Here is a 26,215-nt window from a genome sequence, read left to right on the forward strand (position 1 = left end):
GAAAGAAAGAAAGGAAGAAAAAAAGAAAGAAAGGAGGAAAGAAAATCAAAAGTTTCTGAGCTGGGAGTTTTTTCTGTGTACAAATCATACTGCTTGTTAGAACAAAATCAAAATAAATACAAAGCTAGAAGAAAGATTTTATTCTCATTTTTATATGAGAAAAAATATGGCATTCATAATAGAACTCATAGAATTCATAATATGAATAGAATTCATAAAAGAACTCCAACCTGAAGTATTTAAATAAACTGTTGGTGCTAAGGGGAAAAAAATGGGTACTTGATGGAGGAAAGAACATTAAAACTAATCACAACAATTTCAAATAGAAGTTTAATTAATGGAACCTTAAAACCACTTATTCATCAAAAACTTGACAAATGTCAAAGAAAGGGCTATGGCAGTCAAAGGTAACAACAATTTAGAATATAAGCTCCTTATCTTAGAGAAAAGGATGGCAAAAAATTATGAATAAATAGTGAGAATTAATGAAGGGAAAAAATAGTTAAAAGAAACCCTGGTAATACAGTCAACTAAGCAAAGCAATCTTTGGGGTATTTAAGAATGAAATTGTAAGGACAATAGACAAAAGATGGAAAAGATCTGGGAATTTTTTTTTGTCAAATGTTAAATTTATTGCAATAGTCTCCTTTGTAGCTTTTAACTTGCTGGGCATTCAACAGCACCACTATTGATGTCATCAATGAGGAAGTTGGCCATCAGTGTTGCAGCCCACAGACTGAGCTGTCCCAAGTATCTCTTTAATGGTTCCATAGAGATCTCTTTGCCAAGGACCCTCATCTGTAGAGAAACGTTGACAATCTCATCAAGACTGATGTTTCCATTGTGTTTAATATTTTTCTGCTTCTTTCTGTCCCGAGGAGGTTCCTTTAGGGCTTTAATGATCAAGGCTGAAGCAGAAGGCACAACCTCAATCTGAGCCTGTCTTTTCTGAATGGTCAGCTTTACTGTGATCCTAAGCCCTTTCCAGTCACCAGTTGCCTTGGCAATGTCATCACCAAACTTTTTGGGAGACAAACCCAAGGGACCAATTTTGGGGGCCAGAGCTGATATGATACCAACTTCACCACCAGTGCACCTTAAAAACACAACTTTAATTTCATTTGGGTCAAACTTGGGAGGCATGGCAGCGACAAAGGTGGAGACTTGGCCTGGACACTGCGGGGTGGCTGCTGGTGTAGGATAAACCAGGATTCAGGGCGACTGAAAGAAGTTGCATCTTCACCACCACAAGCTGGAAGCCAAAAGGTGTAAATTTTTTAAAATAACAATTCTTTTCACCATAAAGGTCACTAGTTAAGTTTAACATCACCATTTAGAAGCACTCATAAAGTGGAAAGGCTACTGAATAAAACAAAGATGGGAAAACAATTTGACTAGTCCAAGTATACATAGAGGAGGTCTGTGCTAGAGGCAAAACAATTTTGAGGACACTGCTTCTAAGGTATTTCAAAGCAAGGAAGATACTTCAGTCATAGAAAAGATTTTGGACTTTATTATCAAAAACTGATGATTGGGAGAATAAAAAGTAACTACTTGGGGCAGGTAGGTGGCGCAGTGAGTAAGAGCGCCAGCCCTCGGAGTCGGGAGGACCTGGGATCGGTTCCAGCCTCAGATACTTAACACCCACACAAAATAACTGGCTGTGTAACCTTGGGCAAGTTACTTAACCCCAATTGCTTTTAAAAAAAAATAACTACTCACCTATATGCCTACTTTCCCATCTACATAAAATTTTATGGGTATAATTAACACATACATGAAGAGCATCCTTGATAAGAGTAGTAGAAGAGAAAAGGAAAGCCTAAAAAATGAATATTCCACAGTAGACTACATCTTTGCTATAACATAATTGACTGAAAGATGTACCACAAGGTTCTACTATGATTACTGCTTATAGATTTTTTTTTAAAAACCATTTGATTTGGTAGTACAAAAAGCATCTTAAAGGCTCTCCTCCAACACAGTGTCTCCCATGCATACATCAAAATCATGCAAAATTATTTGCTAGATAATAACAAAATAATTTTATTCAATGACTTTCTGATTATATCAAGTGAGGCATAAAAACACAGAGACAGATGCTTGCCAAAAGTCCTTACCAGGAAACTATGTTGGGGCCTGTGCTATTTAAGCTTATTATTAGTGACCCAGATAAAGGCAGAGGAGGCATACTTATAAAATTTGTAGATGTTGTAAATCTGGGAGGGTTGATTATATGTTGGATGATAAGTATAGGATCCAAAAAGATCTTAGTAAAAACCAGGGTGTTGGGCCAATTTTACCAAGCTAAAATGTAACTGTGAAAAAGGTAATATCTTACACTTAGTTTCAAAAAAAATCAATGTCACAAGTACAAAACAGGGCAGATATGACTAGATAGCAGTTAATCTGAAAAAGATCTGATGACTTTTGTTCACCAGAGCAAAATTTCTATATGAGTTGACAGTACAATATGTCAGTCTACAAGCTAATGCTATTTTGGGCTATATTGAGAGTCATTGTGTCCAGAACTAGGGACATGATAATCCCACAGAATTTTCTCCAGGGCAGACCACATCCAGTGTATTGTGTTCAGTTCTGGGTAACACACTTTAAGAACATTGCTAAGCCAGAGAATATCCATTGAAGGTTGGCCAAGTTGATGAAGGGCCTCAAGCTCAGTTTAATGAATTGATGATGTCTATTTGGAAGTAAAAACCTTCCTAAAAATTAGAGCAATCCCAAAGTAAAATAAATTTCCTTAAGAGAAAGTAATTTCTCCCTCAGCAATGGTCTATACATGATGGTTGGATGACCACTTGGTGAGCATCTTAATAAAAGGAATTTTTGCTCTGGTTTACATTGAACTGAGGTTCCTTCCAACTAGGGTTCTTCTTCTTTTTCTTTTCTTTTTTGCTTTTTGGAGGGCAATTGGGGTTAAGTGACTTGCCCAAGGTCACACGGCTAGTTTTTGTATTGTGTCTGGGGCCAGATTTGAACTCAGGTCCTCCTGACTCCTCAAATAGGATTTTTTAAGGATTAGAGAGAGGTTGTTCAGAGTGACACAACGAATTTGAGGCTTCAAATCCTGACACTAAGTCCAATATCTCCTCCACTATCCTCCATGGTCTCTCATCAAACCTTATCTGTTACACAATTTTACCTATGGCCAGCCTAGCCACAGAAGTGTTATATCAACATATGAACAGATTCTGGAAAAGAAAAAGTATAATCAATTCTTTTTTACCTAGCAAGCAGGATAGCTGTGTGAAAATAAGAAAAACAGAAACCCAAACTCCAAAACAACCCAATCAAGTTGTTTTTATTTGTTTTTTACTGAAACAAGTAGCATTATACAATGAGAGCTGAAGAGATAGGTACAAGTTCTGAATTTAATTGTGCTTTATTTATGATCCGAGATCCCCCCAGAACAGTATAACACATATGCTTGAACTTGCTAGCTACCATGACAAATCAACACAGATTATGTTTTGCATAACAGATACAGGGAAAATGGAAATTTATCCACAAGGACACATTATCACTGAAATGCCATAAGCTACCTGGGTAAATCAAATTTGGTTACAGTTAACCTTCCATCTAAGTAAACCTCTAGTTTTGCATTAGGTAATCTCATCTGAAACCAAATACATAGCTAAAAGTTGTATTAGGTTTCTAGAATGGCATATAAGAAAACTGATGAGCTTTGAATGTAGATTGAAGCAAACTTTTTTCACTCTATTTTTCTCGTTTGTGTGTGTGTGTGTGTGTGTTTTGCAACATGGCTAATGTGAAAATATGTTTTGCATGACATTGTGTGTATAATTGACATATCCCTTGCCTTCTCAAGGCATATGGGAGGGGTAAAAGGAGGGAGAGAATTGGGAGCTCAAAATTTTTTTTAATGAATGTTAAAACTTTAAAAATATATATAATTGGAAGATAATAAAATAAAAGTATTTAAAATAAATAACAAATATAAATAAGATAAAAAAATTTTAAGACAACATGCACTTTGTTTAAAACCCCCTCATTACCTAACATGTAATACTGAGGCAAATTAACATAAGCGATATTTGAACAAGACCTACAATGATGAAGCCCATTATGTCTCTGAAAGTGATAACTTTTGTGGGAGAATGCAATGTCTTTCATGATACTACCTTCAAAAGTTAGGAATGTACCTCCAAATTATCCCTGTGTCCCTTAATAACATGTTTAAGATGAATTATTAATTTGTTCAGTCATTTTTCAGTCATGTTTGACTTTTTGTGAACCCATTTGGAGCTTTCTTGGTAAAGAGTGGTCTGCCATTTCCTTCCCCTGCTCATTATATAGATGAGAAAACGGAGGAAAACAGGGCTAAGTGACTTGCCCAGGATCACACAGCTTTTAAGTGTCTGAGGTCAGATCTGAACTCAGGAAGATGAGTCTCCCTGACTCCAGACTTGTAACTCTTTCCACTTCATCACCTAGCTGTCTGAATTATTTATAATTTTAGATGAAGAGGAACTATTTTTAATGATTCAATCTGCATGTTAAGAAAAGGTAATAGTTTATCATTAATATGGCCCTTTTAACATATTATAATTATTATTATCATATTATAATCATATTATATGGTATAATAAAACATATTTATAATAAAACATGGCATGGAGGTATCACTGAGTCCTTGAAGGCTATTTCAAGAGAATACACACTCTAGAAGGTCCTACCAAGCTCAGAAGATTTTGAGCATCGCCCTTAGAGGGAGGTCATATTTCTAACATCCAACAATAAGCTTACCTTAGTACAGAGTAGCTCACTGTCAAAAGGTTGGTAACCAGGGGATGATTTTTTTTAATACAACAGCCTACAAAATGGACAAAACCAGAAAATGTCCTTATGTGTCCCCTTCTGCAGTAATGGTGACCAGTGGCAGGGTAGTGGAGAAGGTACAGAGGTCTATCTGTTGGTGAATTCAGAGATCCACCCAAATTTCTAAATACTTAGTTATCAACATCCAGCACTGGGGACTAATAAACCAGACACTGGAGATATGTCCACTGTTAGGTCTTCTGCTTTCTAGCGCAGCCTAGGAAGAAGAGAAGGGATGAGGAAGCTGAACCTTCGATTTATTTATTTTTCCAGTCTTTGTCAACCAATCTCCGGCGTTGACACTAACAATACTCATAATACTAACTCAGAAGGTCATTAGAATTAGGACAGAACTGTTCTGAGTTAATTGATATTATTTTATTTTTTTATCTTTTTTTTCTTTTTGGAGGGCAACTGGGGTTAAGTGACTTGCCCAAAATCACATGACTAGTTTTTGTGTTAAGTTGCTGAGGCTGGTTTTGAACTCAGGTCCTCCTGACTCCAGGGCCAGTGCTCTATTCACTGTGCCATCTAGCTGCCCCTTAATTGACATTTATTGAGTCAATATGCTTACTATGTGTCAGGTACTGTGCTGAAGATACAAAGGAAGTCAAAAAATACTGTTCCTGACTTCTAGAAGCTGACATTCAAATGGGAAAGACAACATGCAACCAACTATGTACATGCAATATATATACACACAGGATAGACAAAAGGTAATCTTAGAAGTTTAGAGGCAGCTCGATGGCACAGTGTTGGGCTTGGAGTCAGGAAGACCTGAATTCAAATCCAATCTCAGACACTTACTAGCTGTGTGACCCTAAGAAAGTCATTTAACCTTGGTTCACCTTAATCCACTGGAGAAGGAAATAGCAGACCACTCCAATATCTTTGAAAAGAAAACCCCATATGAGGTCACAAAGAGTCTTCAGACATTACAGAACAATAACAATAACAACAAAAATTTTGGAAGGAGAGCAGGAGTTAGGGAAAGTGAGGACTGGGAGAAGCCTCTTGAAGAAGAGTTGAATCTTGAAGTGCCCTGAGTATCTTGAGTGAGGAACAGCAAGAAAGCCTGTGCTTCTGGATTGCAGAATACGTGCAGAAGAGTAAATGTACAAAGACTGAAAATATAGGAAGGGGCAAGATTGAAAAAGAGAGATCATTATGTTTATTTGTGGAGGCAATTGGGATCCATTGGAGCCTTTTGAGTAAGGGGTGTGACATGGTCAGACCTGAGCTTTAGGAAAACAATGGCTATCTCCGTGGGAAAACATACAAGAGATGTTGTTCACGTCCCTCCTGTGGCCAAGTAGTAGCCGCCAAAGTCCCTGCACATTGATGAGCATGATTGTGTATTGGGAGCTTCCTGAAGTCCTCTAGAGATGCAAGAGTTTGTTTCATTTTATGAACCTGGAGACCACTCTTCCATTGTGTAGAAAACCTGACTTGGCATCTTCCAGGCTCTTAGAGGCAGTCACAGTGTGGTACCATTCTGCCAAAGAGAGAGCATCTGCCCAGACAGCCCCTTCCAGAGCTATCCAAATCACAAAGGCATTTAGCTACATAAAAGAAGGGGCTTGTGGACTACAGTGATTTACTCTCAGGCATAGAATACTGATCAATCAATGAATGCTTGAGAATGAACACAATTTTTCCAGACTCACAGAGGCTCATACCTCAGTCATACCCCTCAGAAACCCAACTGAGGATGAGACTGAGCAATGCTTCTGACATTAACACTGACCCAAGATAAAGTGGAATTTCTTTCCCCTACTTTGCCACATTTTTCAGTGTCGTAATTAATGTGTCAGCAATGAAGATTAGTATAAACTATCATACAGGACCATAAAGCTAGAGCAGAAATGGGTGCAATGAATAGAGTGTTAGGATTGGAGTCAAGAAGGCTTGAGTTCAAATGTGACCTCAGACACTAACTTTGGGCAAGTCACATTCTGTTTGCCTCAGTTTCTTCAACTGTAAAATGGGGATAACAATAGCACCTACCTCCCAGGGTTGTTGTAAAGATCTAATGAGAGAATATTTGTAAAGTACTTAGCAGACATAGTCTAATACATGGTAGATACTACATAAATGCTATTTATTATTATTATTACTACCTGGGGAGGACTTTAGAGATAATCTAAGAGGGCAGCTCAACCCTGTTTGCCTCTATTTTCTCTTCTGTAAAATGAGCTGGAAAAGGAAATGGCAAACCACTTTAGTATCTTTGCCAAGAAAGTCCCAAAAGGGGATCATGAAGAGTTGGACACAATTGAAAAAAATGAAATAACAATATAGGATGCCTCCATCCTATGTATTTTATATATTCCTTTTATTCTATCTCTGCTACCCAAATTATTGGAAATGACTTGCCTCCTTTGTCTTCTATATGTTCCCTGATCTCACAATTACAGGGGCCTCTACCTGCTCCCTTACCAACACTAAGGATAAATCTATTCAGAGTAAATGAATTGTATCATTTCGCTTGAGAGATGTGGGTACAACACATAGGATCAGATTTGAAATTTACCAGTAAATGTAAATTATTTTATGAACTATGCCCCATCATGGCTACGTCCTTAAGCAAGTATCCAACCTTAATGTTCCTCAACTTCTTGAAAAAATATCAGGGTTTTAGCCAGCAGCCACAAAATTGGCATTTTGCCATCAGTCCCCAATCCATTTGATCATCCTTGTTCATTAAATGTAGTTGAATTCTTCTTCACAGTTCCCTCCTGTGATTACTGATGGAAGGCTGGAGATTTGAAATTTATAGAGATAATGCATGGAAGTGACAGGATTGTCAACTATTGGCCTGCCTATTAAATGCATGCATACAAGGGAAGGGTTTTTAATTTACCTTTTTGCCCACCTATTGTGGACAGAGTGACATCAGCTGCAGAGAAAATGAGGGCCAGAAACCTGCTTGTGTACACTTTATGAACACTGACACTGGGAGGATCACTACTTACTTAATTCAAACAATTGTGGGAATGATTCCCAAGGCTGAGATGGACAATCACAACCTAGACTAGACTAAGAAACAATGTGCAACCCTCAAGCAAGAGATTCACAAAGGGCTGAGTGAAACAATGTTTCAACATAAAAAACATTTAAAAGTTACTACTCTTTTATCATTATTATTACTGTTGATTATTATTATTATTATTTTAAAAATTAATTTATTGGGGCAGCTAGGTGGTGCAGTGAATAGAGACCTGAGTTCAAATTTGACCTCAGACACAACACAAAAAAAACTGGCTGTGTGACCTCGGGCAAGTCACTTAACAATTGCCCTACCTTCCCCCTCCAAAAAGCAAAATAATAATAATTTATTAATATTACTGATATAATTTGTTGTCATTTTTCAGTTGTATCCCACTCTTGGTGACCTCATTTGGGAATTTCTTGACAAAGATGCCAGAGGGGTTTGCCATTTCCTCCTCCAGCTCATTTTACAGATGAGGAAACTGAGGCAAATAGGGGTGAAGTGACTTGACCAGGGTCACACAACTAGAAAGTGTCTGAATCTGAATTTGAACTCAGGTCTTTCTGATTCTAGGGCCCTTGATCTATCCACTGCACCATTTACCTACTTTAAAAGAGAGAATGAGTTAATTTATTTTTTTTGTAAGTTTATTGACTGGGCATATTGCACTAACTACCTTGAGATCTGGGTCCACTGTAATCTCAGTACAATCAAGCACTGGGTTAAGTCAACATCAATTCACTGAAATGGTGTGGTAAGAACAAAATCCAGGAAGTGGTTTAAAGTAAATTGCGCCAAGGGAAATGTTCACCCAGACTTTACAGATGCATTGTGGTTGTTCTTGAGTCTTTTCAGACTGTCTGACTCTTCATGACTCCATTTGGAATTTTCTTCACAAAGGTACTGGATTGGTTTGCCAGCTCATTTTACATATGAGGAAACTGAGGCAGTTAAGTGACTTGCCAAGGGTCACACAGCTAGAAAGTGTCTGAGGCCAGACATGAACCCAGGTCCTCCTGCGCCAGATCTGTCCTATATATATATATATATATATATATATACTACCCCACTTACAACAAAAGTAAGCAGAAAAGTAGGGGGCTGGAAAGGGAGGGAAGACAAAATAATCTAAACCTGGGGAGGAAGCATGGTGGATAAAGTCCTGGAAAAGACAAGCCTGGGCTGTCCTCCCTAAAGGAGGGAGGAGCCACAGGGTATACAATCCTTCCTTGGAGTGCGTGGATTCCTGGCCAGAGCGAACTTTAGGAGTTAGAGGATTGATTCTTCATACGTTCTTGATGGGTGCCTTTTTTTTTCTGCTTTTTGGAGGGCAATTGGGGTTAAGTGACTTGCCCAAGGTCACACAGCTAGTTTTTGTGTTAAGTGTCTGAGGCCACATTTAAACTCAGGTCCTCCTGACTCCAGGGCTGGTGCTCTACTCACTGCGCCACCTAGCCGTCCCGATGGGTGCCTTCTTAAAGGGGATGCACTCGATTTTCTCTTGAGGGTAAGAGTACTAGTCCTAACTTATGTGGCACTCAGAACCAGTCACCAGTTCTAGGGAGGCCTGGCTTCTTGGTGATATTTTATCTCTAGGGGCCAGGATGGAAAACTGAGGCTGCAGGTGACCAACAAAGCTTCTGAGGACATAGATGTATCCTTGTATCTGGGGTATCTGCATATATATGTGTGTATCTGGGGTATACATGTGCCAACAAAACTTCATCTGCTGTCATAAATCTAACAGAAATGGTTTGAATCTTTATTTCTGTTCCATGGTATCTAGAGCCAGACTAACTGAAGCAATATTCCCTCACGTGAGTCACTTATCAGTGATCCAGAATATGGCAAAGAATCAGGAAGCTGGAGAGAGTTCTGTGCAGCCAAGATGGATGCTATGAAGTTCAGGGGCTGAAGATCAAGTCCAGATGAGATGTAAATATATTTACTTTTATCCAGACAATGGGAGATTACATTGCCTCTAAAATAATATTTATTTCATTTAGACAAATGCCTGGTTTACAATCAATCTTAACTTCCTAGGTTGTATAAGGAAGTAAATATTTTTTTCTATCCACCTCACTTGAGCAAAGAGTAGTCTTTTCTCTGATGCTAATATTGTCAGTTACTCACACCCATGGGATTTTCTGTACCATGTTAAAGCCTTTCTTTATAAACATGTAGCAAAAAGTACTGTAATAAGAATTTATTAAATGTCTGTGTGCTAGGACCTGTACCAAGCGCTTTATAAATATTATCTCATTCGATTTTCACAACAACCCTGAGATTGGTACTATTATTATCCCTATTTTACAAATGAAGAAACAGAGAAAGACAAGGTTAAGTGACTTGCCCAGGGTCATATATATAGCTACTGTCTGAGGCCACAGCTAAATTCAAGTCTTTCTGACTTCCAAGTCCAGGGCTTTATCCCCTACACCACTAAGTTGACTCGCGTCAGGCAAACTGCTAGTTTTGCTCTCATTTAACAGGATCTACCTACAAATTTTTTGTAAAAAGCTTCTGTTCTCTAATCATACTTATTATTTTTATTCTAAATGTGCTAGAAATAGCACTCACACAATTCAGTGGTGCCTTATAAAGCATATTTGAGGGAAAATGAAGGTCATGCACATCGCTGCATGTGGAGGTAATAACAAGCAGAAGAATAAATGCGGTGCTATCTTCAAGGGTTCAAGTCATGTAGAAGCTTATCTTTAAAATATTTCTGTAGCGCTTAGCACAATACTTGAAGGCAGAAGTCAAGTTTTTAAAAATCCAGAAATTTACGTGTTCAATTCCCAACACTAGTTTTCCTCTTTTAGAAGAGGCTATTGGAATGGTGGCGGTGTTCTGGAGGTCTTAAGACTCATGTTCACATGCCCTAGCTCTTTCTGATGTACACTGACATTGTATTTCTGATGTACACATATATCTATCAGTTCAATTCTTATGGGATAATATTGAGATTAATGAACATTTATACTTCATCACAATCACAAAAACATAAAAGTCTCGATTAAGAATCTTACATAGGGACTTCCAGTTAGTGCAGTCATAGAGTAAAGCAGAAGTACCTACTCAGAAGCTCCTTCGGCATTGTGACAGAAAGTGAAACCTGGCTATTTCTAAATTTGGAAAGTTATCTACATTGACCACATTTTCATGGAAACACCAAAGCCTACAGTTCTATGTGTGGATGGCCTTTGTACTGAAAGGCAGAAAACAGACAAGTTTCATAAATGGGTGAAGTTCGAATAAAGACTGCTTTCTTTTTTCTTTAAAGACATGAAAATCTTAAAATTGGATCAGTCATCTGGACTTAGAGAAACTGCCTCTTTTCATTGGCAGCTCTAAAATTATTATTTGTCAATATTCATCCTCCAGATGAATAATCTTTAAGAAAACAAGAAGGCCAGGAAAACCTAGAGCAGTGGGGAACTCCCTAAGTGTACGGACAAGATATTCACAGCACTTGTGAGAGCTCTGCAATCTGCTCAGATTCCAGCCTAGAATGTTTATATCACAGCCTTAAAAAAAGACAGGAGATACAGTGGTATTTTCAGTACTGACTTCAAAAAATTAGCCAACATTACCACCATTTTCCAGCATAATTTTAAAAATAAAAACAAAAGGGAAAAACTTTGTTTTAAAATAGGTTCCCTGAAAACATCAAACAAAAGACAAAAAACTGTCACGATGGCAAAAGAAATAAAATATAATTGATGATAGATTGCACAGTACCTTGCATAGTAATTAGTATTTGCATAGTAGTCTGCTGAATGCTCAATACTTAACAAGCCAGATCAAAATCATGGTTATCTATTCACTCATAAATCTTAGAATATTACAAAACATTTCTAAAAAAATTCTAAAACCAGCTTTGGCTAAATAAGTATAGCAATATTTTAAAATTTTAAAAATTCTCCAATATTTTATTTTAAAGATATTTAAACAATTTTATTTGGCAAAGAGATACAAGTTCATCTTAACATTTCCAAAAGGAATGCTCCTTATTTTCAAATGCATTTATGATTTGTAGGACAAATCCCATCTGTGAATCCCTTCACTTATCCTGTGCCGATTCTACATTTTGTACAAAAAAGATCAAATTAGATGAAATTTATAAAACTGTAAAAACCAGTCCAGGCAATGTAACTATACAATCTTGCTGAAAAAGTACTAGTATCAAATCTAGCATAGAACAGTTTATGCCATATACTAAGGTTTAGTTCTTCAAGTCACTGCTCATTGCCGGCTTGCTTTTCCATTTTCTGTTGTCTCCATCCTGAGAAAAAGAAGAGGAATCAAGATATTGGAAGAAGGAAATATCTAACTGGTTTTACTCCACTACTTCAAAAGATCTTAATTTTTCAAAAAAGCTCCAAAACTGAAATGATGAAAATAAAATTTCAACACATTCAAATGACCAAAGCAAAATATTAATTCAAGAATTTTCCCCTTCTTTCTTATCAGTAAATTTTCAACTGCAATTAAAAAAAAAATTACTAAATGTCTGCTAATGGAAGGCACTAAGGATACAATGTTCTGCCATTAAGGGACAAATATTCTACTAAAAGAACACAATATGTACAAGATAAGTATAAATTTCAAAAACAAAGAGGGCACTAATGACTGAGGTGGGAGTAAGGGGGAAAATCAGGAAAGGCCAGGAGTAGGAGGCGGCACCTGAGCAAGATGGAATGTGTGGTACAGGAAATGGGTGGTCTGATTAGAATAGAATGCATGAAGAGGAGAAATGGGACTGGAAAGGTCAGTGGAATTCATATTATGGAAGGTTTGAAAAGAAACATCATCAAAAATAGCTAAGAATCGACAAATCTTAATTGAATTTAAACTTAAGTCTCCCAATAAGAGCTACTGTGTTAAAAAGAATAGCATTTCACTGTTTTTTTATATTTTATGGCATATTACTGACCCTCTTTATAATTTCACAAGTTCTTCTGAGAAATTTTTATTTTTTTTTTGTAGGGGTTTTTTTTTGGAGGCGGGGGAGAAGGGGAGAAGACAAGGCAATTGGGGTTAAGTGACTTGCCCAAGTTCACACAGGTAGTATGTCAAGTGTCTGAGGCCACATTTGAACTCAGGTCCTCCTGATTCTAGGATCAGTGCTCTCTATTCATTGTACCACCTAGCTTGTCCCCTTCTGAGCATTTTAAAAGCCATCCTCTGACAGCAAATGTAAGAACTTCTACATTTGTCAGCTTCAATAATCTTAACATATTAACAAAAGACTAAATTTATTCATCATTACTGGCCTCTTAGCAGTATTTCATAGTACTGATAATTTCTTTTCCCTGCATTTCTGTCACTGCTCTCTCCTGGTTCTTATTCCACCTGTCCTCCTTAGTTTCCTCTGCAGTATGTTCATGTCTTGGCCCACACATGTGGATCTAGCTAATAGCTCTGAACTGGTTTCTCTCCCATGCTTTCAACAACGTCCCTGTTGATCTCCATCAGCTCCCTTGGATTCAAATATCACTTCTCTGCAAGTTACTTCCAAAGCTACTTATCCAGCTCTCTCTCCTGAGCACCAGTCTTACATCGCCAACTGTTTCCCAAGACATTTCCACTTTTGGTGTCCCAATGGCATCTCAAATTCAGAATAATCCAAACAAGGCTCATCATCTTTCCCCTACAGTTTACCCTCTTTCTAACTTCATTGTTTATGACAAGGTTTCTATCCTACTTTCAGTCCCTCAGCTCCCTAACCTATAAGTAATCTTGGACCCTACTCTTACTCACTAATCAGCTGCCAACTCTTGTCAATTTTGCCACCACATCTTTCACATTTGTGCTCTTCTCTCCACTAGCACATCCACCACCCTATTTCAGCTTTTCTTCTTTTGCCAGGATTACTACTGAAACAATTGGTCTCCTTATACTAAGTCTCCCCACTTTTTAATCCAACTTCCACATAAACTGACACCTTAATTTTCCTAAAGAACAGGTCTGGGGGACAGCTAGGTGGCGCAGTGAATAGAGCACCATCCCTGGAGTCAGGAGGACCTGAGTTCAAATCTGACCTCAGACACTTGATACACTTACTAGCCGTGTGACCTTAACACAGCAGCTCTTACTGGGAGAATTAGGTTTAAATTCAATTAAGGTTGCCCTGCCTTCCCCCCTCCAAAAAGGGGGGAAAAAAAAGAACAGGTCTGACCCTTTCACAGTCCTGTTAAGAAGTTTCAGTGGTTCCCTATTGCCTCAAGAATTAAAACAGACCACTCTGGCATTTAAAATGTTTGCTGCACTGGATTTCTGAAGGGAAAAGAAGCTTTTGTAACAGTGCTTCTTCAAGGCATTATATTCAATAATACAAACCCATTTTCTTCTTTAAGATGTTGATATAATTCAGCTCTATTGTTGACAGAATTCAAACGACCAACAAATTCCTGATGTTTCCTGGAGTTGGCAGTATTAATCCTATTACTCCATAAAGACAGCAAGGACATTGGCCCTAATATTATGTTTGAAAAGAGAGAAGAAAAAAAAAGTATGGAAATTATTTCAATAATCAACTCAAGTTTAGACTTGTCAAGTTTGTGGCAATGTTATCCTGTCATATAATTCCAAGAAAAGATTAAATTAACCTTCTATTATAGTCATTTAGTAAAGAATGCTTTATGACAACTGATTAAATGACTTTTCTAAAAAGAAAAAAAAGGAAAAGAAACATATAAGCTATTTCCTTATCCACCAAGTTATCTTCCCTCATTCAAAATAATTTATCTATTCTACGACATCAAATTTAATAAAAAGTTAAGAAAAAATATTTCCATTATTTCCAAGCAATTTCTTAAATCAATACTTTCTATGTAGGAGTGAAGTTTGATAATATAAAAGCATATCTTTGTCTCTACTGATAAATATCTTCACAATTTGAGTGAAGGGAAAAATAAGGCAACTAAAAAACGCAATTATACAGATTCAAGAATACAATGAAATAACACATAAAGAAAAAAAATACAGCCAAGTTAGTGTCTAGGATGACCAGTGGATCTGACTTGTTTCAATTTTGTAGCTACCTAGCTTCACTTGACCTCTCTCAAAGACAATTTCTTCATCTGTAATAACTATTCTTCAAAGAGATATTGCGAGGAAATTGTTTCATTATCTTAAAAGCCGATATAAAGGTCTTATTATTATTACAAGAAGTTAAGCTCAATCTAAAGTTTTTGTTACCCACAGAAATATTCTCAGAATATTTTGCTAAGAGTCTAAGGGGAAAGGAAAGTTGTTATACTGACAGCAAAGTAGGCATCTGGTGTATCATGAAAAATTTTCTTCCCCACTCTCAAGTACCAGAATGTGTTTTGACATATGGGAAGCTTTCTTTAGCTCTACTCCCAGGGTACAGTTTATTCACCCTTGAAGAAGTATTCTATCTAAGAGTCCTTTTCTTCCTCAACTGGGCACTTACGAAATAGTGGCACAAAACTAGTAAAGGTCACATTGTTGACAATGTCAAATAATCTACAAAAGAGTCACTAAATGATGTCAAATACACTCTGACCTTAAAGTAGTCAATTCAAAGTATAACTTCATTCTCCTCTCAAAAACCAACCTGAAACATTACAATTTATAATATATACTTATTTATAAAAACATATAGCAGAAAACATCACAATTAATTAAGAGGATTTACATTAATGCCATAATTTGTCAGAAACTCCACTGAGAGAGGGAAAGATAACAGGAAGGGACTGTTTCTGTTTTTTGCCATCCTTTTTATTTCTAGCACTAAATGTCTGTTGACTGACTAATAACAAGGATATAGGGATGTCTTTCCGTTTATCACACAAGGTCTATACTATATTTACATTTTTCTTTTTTTACTTTTGGAGAGCAATTGGGGTTAAGTGACTTGCCCAAAGTCACACGGCTAGTGTGTCAAGTGTCTGAGGCCAGATTTGAACTCGAGTCCTCCTGACTCCGGGGCCGATGCTCTATTCACTGGGCCACCTAGTCACCCCTTTACATCTGTTTTAATTGTATTTTATTGCTAATTGTGATAGAAAACAAAGTATGAATCTGGAAATATTAGAACACAGAAGGTAAGAAGGGACCAAGGAAGAGACAAAAAAGGAAGATGAAGAAAGGATCACTGGCCCATAGATTAGAGTTTCTGGAAGGGGTTTCTGGGGACTCTCACAGACAAGCCTCATTATACAGATGAGAAAACTGGCCAGGAAGTTTAGGAGCTTAGCTCAAATTACACACTAACAAGCAGCACAGAGGTGTTCAGGTTGCATGGTCATGGGACCTCTTTTAAGGCAGGGAAGATTCAAGATTCCAGAATCCCAGATGAAGCAACACTGGCTTCTGCTAACTCCTAAAATAAAAAAAAAGAAGAAAAAGCAAGACACCCTGGCAACGACAGTGTGGTCAGCTGACCTTCTTACTTCTGCTCCTAAATCCAAGGCTAGGCTCTGGTAAGAAGCATCCTGGCCCAGCAGAAAAAATGGGCAGACTGGAGAACTGGGAAGACTGTAGGCTGAATTCCCTTCTGAAAGTTACTAGTTCTAGTATGTGCCAACTTGCAACAATCCCACAGTGCCTCTATTTCCTTCTTTGTAAAAAGAAAAAAAAAGGAGCACTAATAGAGCTATGATGAGGCTCCAATGAGATGATATAAGTAAAATTACCCTACCGATCTTCAAGTGCCATGGAAATGGCAGCTCTTTTGATTATGGAGAATCATGGCAACAAAGATTTAGAACTATAGGGACTGGACAAATCCTTATTTTCCTGCCCCTTTCCTTTATAACAAGCCCCACCAAAAACAAAACAAACAGAAAAACAAAACATCAGTTACTTTAAAGGTAGAGACATTTCTCAAAAACTTACCTTCTCACCTGCTTGCTGATGCCTATAATTCCTTTAACGGGGACAGACAGCTTATTCCATAATTAGAATTAAAAGGTTTAAAATGCAAGTAAAGATTTTAAAATGCAATGAGTAAATAAATTGCTTAAAACTCATTCACACTAAAATAATCAATACAAATATTATTTTGCTTTTTAAACAGGAGTTAAGAGGTGGTCAACAAGTAAGGGGAGTGACTGAAGTAAGCAGAAGGACTGACACTTGGGGAAGAGAAAAATATATAATGAGAGAAATGGGAACAAAGAAAAAAAGAAAAATGTCTTGATTCTGTAGCCAGTCAGTCTTGTTGACTTTCAACAAAAAGAGAATGGGTACAAGGTATTTTTGTCATATACGGCTGAAAATGCATACAGTTCTACCTTGCATAATTTGTAAAGATTTGGTTTTGTTTTTACTTTAAATTGAATTTCATTACAATACTTTATTCTCAAAAGAAATTAATGGTGCTATCACTGTAATTCTCATTTCAACATTTTTCTAGGCAATGAATATAGACTTCAGATTCAAAGGTATAACAGGGAGGTTTTCTGTTGCCTCAGATAACAAATATTCATTTGGATCATGCTGTCTGAGATGACTGGATTCTAAGAGTCTCTCACAACAGGGTGTCCCAGCTCCTCTCACCTTTGGACTTTTCCACAGGTGGCGTTTCATCCATTTCAACAAGAGGCTTCTTGTTTGGAGGTTCTGGAGAATCAGGAGAATCTTTAATAACCTCTGCTTCAGCTAATTCTTCTTTTCCACGTTCTAAAATTCCTTTTAATCTTTAGGAAATTCAAACAGTGAATTTTAAGGTATATTTTTTAACCTGATTCTTAAATCAGCCAGTGTTTGGAAATCAATATTTCTCTACACAGGATAACTTCAAAACAAAAAGACACTGCTCTCCCCCAAATCTTTGTAACTCCAACCATATACATACACCTAGAAAATGCATAAAGTGATAGGAAGTAAAAACCCTCAATCTCAACTCAGGCAAAAATAATTACATGAGTAGGACTAAATGCTGTTATGAAACTTTCAAAATACTACTTAAGAACCCAAACAGAGAAGGATAACATAAAGGAAAAAAATTTGAAAGACTTCAAAACTGGGATCACCTCAGTGACAGATAGGAAAGTACGCTTCCTGCCACTTAGCAGAGAGTGATGGCACAGGAGACCTGGCCAAAGTACTGATTTGTCTGGTCTGACTACATTTATATGTGATAAGAGAGGGCTTAGAGATGGGGGAAAGAAGGTTACTGAATAATAATAGTGATGTAGAAAAAGGGAAAAGAGTATCAGCAAAACAACTGAAAGATAACAGAAACAAATAAAAATAGTTCAGAAGGGAAAACAAATAGGGTAGTTTCATTACTACTCTGTGAAATTTAAGATACCCTTTTAGAAAAGTAAACCATGTAGCAATTCATATATGATCATATACAATATGATATATATCATATCAATATACAATCTTCTTTCTCCTTTTTATGTTGAAATGTTTGTTTTATTTTTGTTTTTCAGTTCATAATTGAAAAAAATAAACAAAATGTCACTAAATCAAAAATGAATTTACTTTAAAAGGCTGGAAAAACTTGAGAAAAACTAACTCAATTATAGGAATAACTTTAAAATTGCTGATAAAAAAATTACTTCTACCAACTTAGGAGAAAAGGCAAAACTATTATTCAGACGTTTCCCTCTATGACAAATAGTGTCTTAGGTTCCAAAAGTTAGCAACCAAGACTTCTCCTGAGGCAGAGTTAGGAGGGAAAAACACCTCTGGGAGACATAGGAGAGAATTTCTAGGCTTTGTACAAAGGATATGAAAAGAAGAAATTTTCTTTGTTGACAAGGTGGACCTATTTTTACATGCTACTGATCTCAGTTCCCTTGAGTAGGAAGAAAGGAGCCCCTTAAATTATGAAACACACACACACACACCCCCTAAATTAAAAGCACTTAACTGTACTGTTATTACTTCCACATGACTCAGAGCTTCATCTCTGGTAGGGTAGGAAAATGATGCACATGAAAACAGCCTACTGAGCAGTTAATATATTTATAACTATAGATTCCTTTTTTGCTCAATTTATCAAAATTTAATCTTTATTTCACTAAACAATACAAGAACTGAGTTAAGAGTACTATGCAATTAATAGCAAAAATGATGCTATCTTATATAACTTCAATTTTTAAAAATATAAATTCTGAATAGTTATCCTCACTTTTCCCTCAATTTAAAGTGAAAATAAGCAACCTATCTCTCTATAATTAGGAAAAGGACATGTACAAATACTGAGCAAGTTACTGTGGTGTAGGAGGAAAGTACTAGATTTGGATTCAGAGGACATGAGTTTCAATCAGTTAATCAACTGAATCCCAGCCCTGTGCCTCCTACTCCTGCTCGTGCAACTTTGTGAGAGTTACTGAAATTCTCTGTCCCTCTTACTCATCTGTGAAATAAGGGGCTGAGACCAGATACCTCGAAGGTTCCTTCAAGCACTAAATCTAATTATGACATCCTAAAGACAGCATGGCTGAAAGAATGCTATATTACACAATGATATAAATAGAGAAATAAACTTCTAATAAATAAATGTTTGAATATTCAAACGTGGGGTAGGTAGAACATGTTACACACCAATATCCTCTATGGTTCATTTATTAACTTTTAAAAGTCACCTCTCGGAATCTTGCCAGGACTTCTCTTGCTCATAATCTTTTGCCGCCTTCTCTGATTTGTCTTCTTTATCTTCTCTCTTCCTTCCTCGTTTCTTCCGCTCTTCTTCTTCTGGGGGTTTGCTTCGACATGCCATCAGACATTCTAAGACTCGTTGATGCTTCTCAGAGTTGTTAATATGAGCTCTGACAAGAGTTTCCAATTCATTCCACATAATACGATACTGTTCATCTCTGCAGTAAAGAAAAACAAAACAATTTTTTTCATATAAAACAACACACCAGAGCTAAAATGCCATAAAGTTAACGAATACTGAGGAAAAAAAGAAAGGAAATGATAAACATGGTATGTGTTTTCTCCTATGTAACACTTATTGTGCATCCAATTATATTATTTGATAACCAGAAAAAAATTACTGTAAAATAAATTTTAACCTCTTAAATTTAAATTATTTGAAAAAGGTTAAAAAAGTCAACTACCTTTTGGGGCCTTTTCCTCTTGTACCAACTGTGGAAATAGGCAGAGGATCATTTTTTCTCTCCATATCAACTAAGTTGTATATTGTTTTCTGACAGTTTAACACATCTTCATCTGTTAAGGATTCTTTGACAATAACGCTGGCTAATGGAACCACCTATTAAAAAAAACAAACAAACCTCAAATGTCTTGAACAACCAAAGCATTTAAAGTCAAAGTGAAATATTTCACATGGTTTTAAATATTTCAGGAGTTGAAATCCAACCTTCAAGCAAAACTACAAATAATTCATTAAAAAGTTATATTGCCTATATAAAGGGGGGGAGGGAGGCACAGCTGTGCTTCCTAGACTAAAACATCTTTTAAATGGGATTCTTGAATACAAGCAATGGACTGGGGGATCAGAAGACTTGAGTTACACTCTCAGATTTGCTATCAATTACTATACAACCTTGGGTAAATCACAACATCTTTGGGAATCAGTTTCCTTAGTTGTAACATGAGGGGGAAGACTACAGGCTAGGGTCCTTTCTAATTCTAAAATTCTATAATTCTATATAAATAACTGTAGAATTACTTATTTCATAGAAACAGAAAGTTAGAGACTTCCTAATCTAGTGATCCTCAAGCTTTTTGGTCTCAGAAACCCTTTACACTCTTAAAAATTATTGAGGACCCTCCAAGAAGTTTTATCTATGCAGGTTTTATCTATCAATATTGACCATATTAGAAATGAGAATGTCACTACGAAATAGTTTATGGTTTATGAATTATAAAATTATTACTAAATTATGAAAATGATTGTGAACTGATAAGATTCCCTGAAAGGGGGGATTACAGAACTGCTGGTCTAATCTAGTCCTTTTATTTTTGTATACAAGGAAACTGAGGCCCAGAGATGACTTGCCTGAAGTCATAAATCGATGCATGATGAGCCAGGACCAGAACCCAAACTTCCTAACTCCCATGCTGGTAATTTTTCTACTACAACAGGCTTACCTTCTACTGTATATATTCCACAGCTGGCATCCCTTATATTGATCAGAATAAGTTATATAATTGTTACGCAATAAGTTAAATATTTATTATGCTTGGCAAAACTGCAGTCAAAAAAGAAAACTGAAACTGCACTAACAATTTAAAATTACTTACTGCTTGCATGTTGAAGATGGTGGTTTGTGAAATAATCATAGGCCAATAACGAGTATGTTTTTCTAACTGATCTTTTGCTCGTTCCAAAGGGACCTCAACACTTCCATCGATTTTATATCTGGGGTCTAGAAAAGGAGTTAATCTGTTTTCCCTCATAAATTCACCAAAATCCTAATGATAACCAAACAAGATAAAATTAGAAACTATATTTTCTAATTTACACAGTATGGATTAAATGTAATAACCTCTCTTAAAATTTAGGTTCTATGACATGCAATGAAGAAAATACAAGATGTTATCTTTTGTTTCTTTTGTGTGATGTATGTCCAGAAACATTTCTGATAAATCTGGATAGATATCTTGAAAAATATGTTTATATGCACACATACATATATGCTTATATGTGTGTTTATAGGCACATAAACACATATATGCATAAACACACACATAAACAAAAATATAAAGAAAGATCTGAGCCAAAACAAAGTTATGCTGCTATGTCTGGATTAAGGAAATACTTAAAATATTGAAAAAATAGGGCTGCATTTACATATTTTGAAGGCTAAAACTTCTGAGAGGTTCAATTTCTTAAAAGGACAGAAAATTAAACAATATCAAATACTAGGCTAAGATTGCTGACAGAATTTTTTGTCTCCTACTAAAGTTACAGTAATCATATGATGAATACATTGTTATCACTAAATATTTAAATCAACCTTGTTGGCAAAACCATTTACTTCACAAAATTAACTAAGCAGAAACAGAATCAAACAAAAAAAAATCAAACCACCTTACTCAGAAAAGTCCCTTTAACAGCCTGGTAAATTCAAAACATTGAAGCAGTACTCATAGACATTAGAGCCTTACTGTAATCCGGTAATCTGTAACTCTCCCACCACACCCTTCACTAATTGAAGGAGGATCTTCTAGAATGGATCGAGAACTGCTCAAGACGTGTAAAAAAATCTCTCCTCCATGGCTACTAAGCATGTGACTAATGACTTTGGAACCTGATTTTCGTGGCTGTTCCAGTAGAACAGAACGACCTGTCAAGAGCAAGATCAGCAAATTAATTCAAATTTATCATTTTTTCCTCTTCAAACATATTTCTGGATGATTCATTTCATTCACCCAACCACAGACTTTATCTAGCAGGTCCTTTCCCTTCCAGGTTTGTATTCTGGTCTCAGTTTTACTCTGATTTTTCAAATGTATATAAAGGAAGCTATCAAAGGTTCTGATTGTACTTGTTGGTGTTCTAAGTCATTTGGACACCAAAAAGGAAAGTGAGACCACTTCTGGCCAGTCTCTGGAAGAGCAGCAATAAAAAGGGAAGTCCCACGTTTGTTTCATAATGCTTCACTGTTACCACAAGTACTTAAAAGTTTTGAGTTCTTGCAGCTGTTAAAGCTTTTCTGAATGAAGTTTATGTTTCCATCCTGTTCAAAGTACCACCATCATTTCTAAAAGGAAATTCTTTTGAAGATTTCTGCAGTAGGATATAGTTTTCAGCAGCTGCCACCCTAGAAATATTCGATATTTAATTCTAATACCTTTATTAAAATCTGAATTTTGTGTAACCATACTATCCTCCAAGTGTATAACATAAAAGTGAAATTAAATTTACTATAAGGGTACACTGTCACTCTTAGTTACTTATAAAAGTGATTCCATACAATGCTACAAATTAAATTCCTCAAGAGAGGTAGGGCAACATAATGGACAGAAGTACAGCCTTGGGGTCATCAAAATTTAGGTTCATGTTCTTCCTCTAATACATACCAACTGTGAGATTACTGGCAAGCGATTTAACATCTCAGTGCCCCCAGGCTACTTATGAGTAAAATTTAAGTAAATTAAGTAAAAATTAAGACTAAAATTTACAAATATGCATTGGCAGAATGAGTTTCTAGATCAAGAATTCCCTACTCTGATCAAATAACAGGTCAGAACCAAAAAAAAAAGTTTTGTGCTATAAAGGTCTTAAGTTCATAACAATTTTATAGTATGGGAAAAAAATTACTTTGAATTAAAGAAGTAATTCTAAGCTTTATTCCCCTTCAAAATATTAATTTGAAATCTGAGGAACAATTAAAAATCAGAAAGTATTTTAGTCATAATGTTCATTAATGAAACATAATACTCTTGAGGAAAATCAGAAACACAAGCCATTTTCTGAATCTCTGAGAAATCACTTCGATGAGTTCTTTAATGTTTAAGTTCAAAGAAATTAGTGCGAAAAAGGTTAAAAGGATAGAAAGGGAAACAATTTTCCAGACCTAGATCAGATTTTAGAATCTGTTAGCAATCAACTGTGGTGAAATATCACACACCTATTTCAAAATATTCTCACTTATAAAATCACACAAGTAATTATACTAATGGAAACAAAGGAAAAAGTTACCATTCAGAAGAAAGTTAGTAAGGCAGGAAGAAGGTCTGCTGTTCACATCTACAGGTGAAATTCTATATGCTCCTGTGCAATAATGTAATTCTGAAACACAAAGTAAATACTAATGTGAATAAGCATAAAGTATGTTACTCACCCCCATGATCTTTACAAAGATGACTAAAGATGAAAACAAAAGAATTAGTGGGAAAAAACCTATTTATCATTTTTTAAAAATTCCTAAATATTTTGTAATTTATTTTTAATACCTAAAATAAGGTATTAAGCAAAATAGCTTAATTATTTTAAGTACTTACCAACATTATTCGTCCTTGGTGTGCACCATTTAAGTGTTACTGTTTCTTTAAATGAGCCTTCTCTGCTACTGCCACCCAAGTGGAGATCACCTTTAACATAGCCAAAAAAAAAAAAAAAATAGCAGAAAATACAGCATAACATTTCAGTTCTCTATGGAAGATACTGATTTAATTCAATTAAACAAATATTTACTAAGGGCCTACTATGTTCAATGTGTCATACTAGAGAAATATTAAAAGCAAGTGACTTCACTACACAGGGGATACAAAAAGAAATACCAAGTTATTTCAGAGGGTGGGGAATGCTAACAACTGAGGAATCAGGAAAGGACTCTTGTGAGAAGGAGGCAGCACTGAAGCTGAACCTTGAAACAAGCTAGGGGTTACCAAAGCCAGAAATGGGGAAGAAGAGCATTTGTACCAGGTATGGGAGGCAAAAGCACAGGGGCAGAAGACAGATTATATAGAGGGAAGCGCAAGTAACCCAGTCTGATGAAAATGGGCAGAGAGCATCAGTCTAAAGAGAAGTAAGAGTTGGATTGTGAAACAATAGCAAACAAAGGAGTATATTTTGGCTGAAAGGCTAGAGGGAGTCACACAGCCTTCTTCAACGGGGAAGCAGAAAAGCTGATAGATGGAAGCTGGAGGACAGCAGGGGACTTTTCACTTCTGCTGGGTCATGGAGCACTGCAGGGGCAGCACGAGAAGCCTAGTGATCTCTTCTCAGAATGTTTTTATGTGCATAAAGTAAAATCCATAGTTATAAAGAAAACTAATTATTCTGAAATATAGTTATCAAAATAAGTTCACAGACACCTTGAAATCTATCCTAGACCCTTTGGGGATCAGACACCAGGCTAAAAACTCATGGATTAGAGAGCAAAGAGGCTTCAGATGCTGTTGCAAGTCTACACAGGAGGCAATGAGGGCCTGGGCAATTTCTGGAGCACTAGCATAGGATCCTCACTGAGCTCCTGATCTGGATTGTCCTACTCACAGACACACTACAAACAGAAAGCATCCAAGTAGCCAGACGCTTCCCCAAAGGCAGTCCAAGATTCTTGATCCTCCCTCCCCTGGTAAACTCCAACTTCTAATGTCCTTACAGGACATCTTACCCCCCACCTCTGTGCTTTGGCCCAGGCTATCTTCTAGGTCTGGGACACAAACCATCAGTAGCATGAAAAAACTGGTATCAAGTCAAACCTCAGAATCATAATGACCTGGGTTCAAGTCCTACCTCTGACACATACTAGTTATGCGACCCTGGACAAATGATTTAACCTCCCGGGGTCTCCAGGCCACTAAGTAAATTATAAATTGCAGAAAGTTTGAAGATCTACAGTGCTAGAAGGAATTTCCTCATCAGGAACTCCCAAAAGCTAATACTATAATGGGTCCAAACTCATTCATCGCTCACTCATTCACATACACATATACAAACTCTCGTGCATGCATGCGTGTGAGACATACTGTTCTAGGCCCTGGAAACACGAAGACAAAAATTAAAAGACCTCTGTCCTCAAAGAAGCTTACATGTCACTGGAAGAAAACAACTGATGTGACTCTAGAAAACCTAGACTGACCCCACCTGCACTAGTTTCTATTTTCCTCCTCTTACTCCTCCCCCCCTCTTAATGACTTAATACTTTTCTCCCTGTGTACCCATTATTCTGCACCAACAGAATATAAGCTAGGTACAGTGGAGAGAGCACCAGGCCTGGATTCAGGCAGACCAGAGTTCAAATCTAGCCTCAGACACTTACTACCGATGTGACCCTGGGGAAGTCTACTTAAGGTTTGCCTGTTTCCTCAACTGTAAAATGGGCATAATAATAGCACCCACCTTGCAAGGTTGCTGTTGAGAATCAAATGAGATGATGATTGCAAAGTAGTTATCACAGTGCCTGACACATGGTAGGCACTATATAAATGTTAGCTATCATTAGCTATTCCTAATTTCCTTGGGGGCAGAGACTATTTTTTGTCTTTGAATCCCTACACTAGGCACAATGCCTGACACATAGCAGGTTTTTAATAAACACTTGTTGATTGGGTAGCACCCAAGTCTTTCCTAATTCCAAGTCTAGTATTCTTTCCATTAACCATCTCCACCACGTCAGAGAGAACTATAAACCAGTTTGTTATGTTCCTGTACCCATTACTAAGGGAAACTGTATAGAACAGAAAACAGTACCTTTTAGGATAAAGATCTGCCAGCAGTGAAGGCAAATGAGGAAGCCTGACAATATCCTGAAGTGGCAGACACCATCACAGTCTACAAAAATCATTTGCAGCAAGTAAACTAAACCAGCATATTTGATGGACTGAGTTCTTTGGTTAGCTTCACTTTAAAAAATTAATGTCTCAGGGCAGCTAAGTGGCACAATGAATACAGCACTGGCCCTGGAGTCAGGAGGACTGAGTTCAAATCTGACCTCAGACACTTAA

At 36.7% G+C, this 26,215-nt stretch overlaps 1 protein-coding gene and 1 pseudogene across 2 annotated transcripts in view; both read right to left on the reverse strand.

Annotated features, from left to right (window-relative positions):
- Nucleotides 1-657: 657 nt before the first annotated feature.
- Nucleotides 658-1,143, reverse strand: LOC138175699 (large ribosomal subunit protein uL11 pseudogene; annotated as a pseudogene).
- Nucleotides 1,144-11,758: 10,615 nt separating this feature from the next.
- The window catches only part of LOC138175802 (integrator complex subunit 13), a 30,838-nt gene continuing 16,381 nt past the window's right edge, over nt 11,759-26,215 (reverse strand). For both annotated transcript variants that reach the window (XM_069106295.1, XM_069106296.1), the window contains 9 exons: nt 23,765-23,854; nt 23,463-23,552; nt 21,926-22,104; nt 21,059-21,229; nt 19,909-20,063; nt 19,432-19,662; nt 17,387-17,526; nt 14,198-14,333; nt 11,759-12,140 (listed from right to left, as the gene is read on the reverse strand). In XM_069106295.1, coding sequence (XP_068962396.1) covers nt 12,101-12,140; nt 14,198-14,333; nt 17,387-17,526; nt 19,432-19,662; nt 19,909-20,063; nt 21,059-21,229; nt 21,926-22,104; nt 23,463-23,552; nt 23,765-23,854 — 1,232 coding nt within the window. In that variant the 3' untranslated portion in view covers nt 11,759-12,100. The remainder of the gene's footprint in view (nt 12,141-14,197; nt 14,334-17,386; nt 17,527-19,431; nt 19,663-19,908; nt 20,064-21,058; nt 21,230-21,925; nt 22,105-23,462; nt 23,553-23,764; nt 23,855-26,215) is intronic.

The sequence above is a fragment of the Petaurus breviceps genome, unplaced genomic scaffold, assembly GCF_028583685.1.
Source record: "Petaurus breviceps papuanus isolate PSGF00001 unplaced genomic scaffold, PetGlider_PUasm1.0 79, whole genome shotgun sequence".
NCBI classification, from domain to species: Eukaryota; Metazoa; Chordata; class Mammalia; order Diprotodontia; family Petauridae; genus Petaurus; species Petaurus breviceps.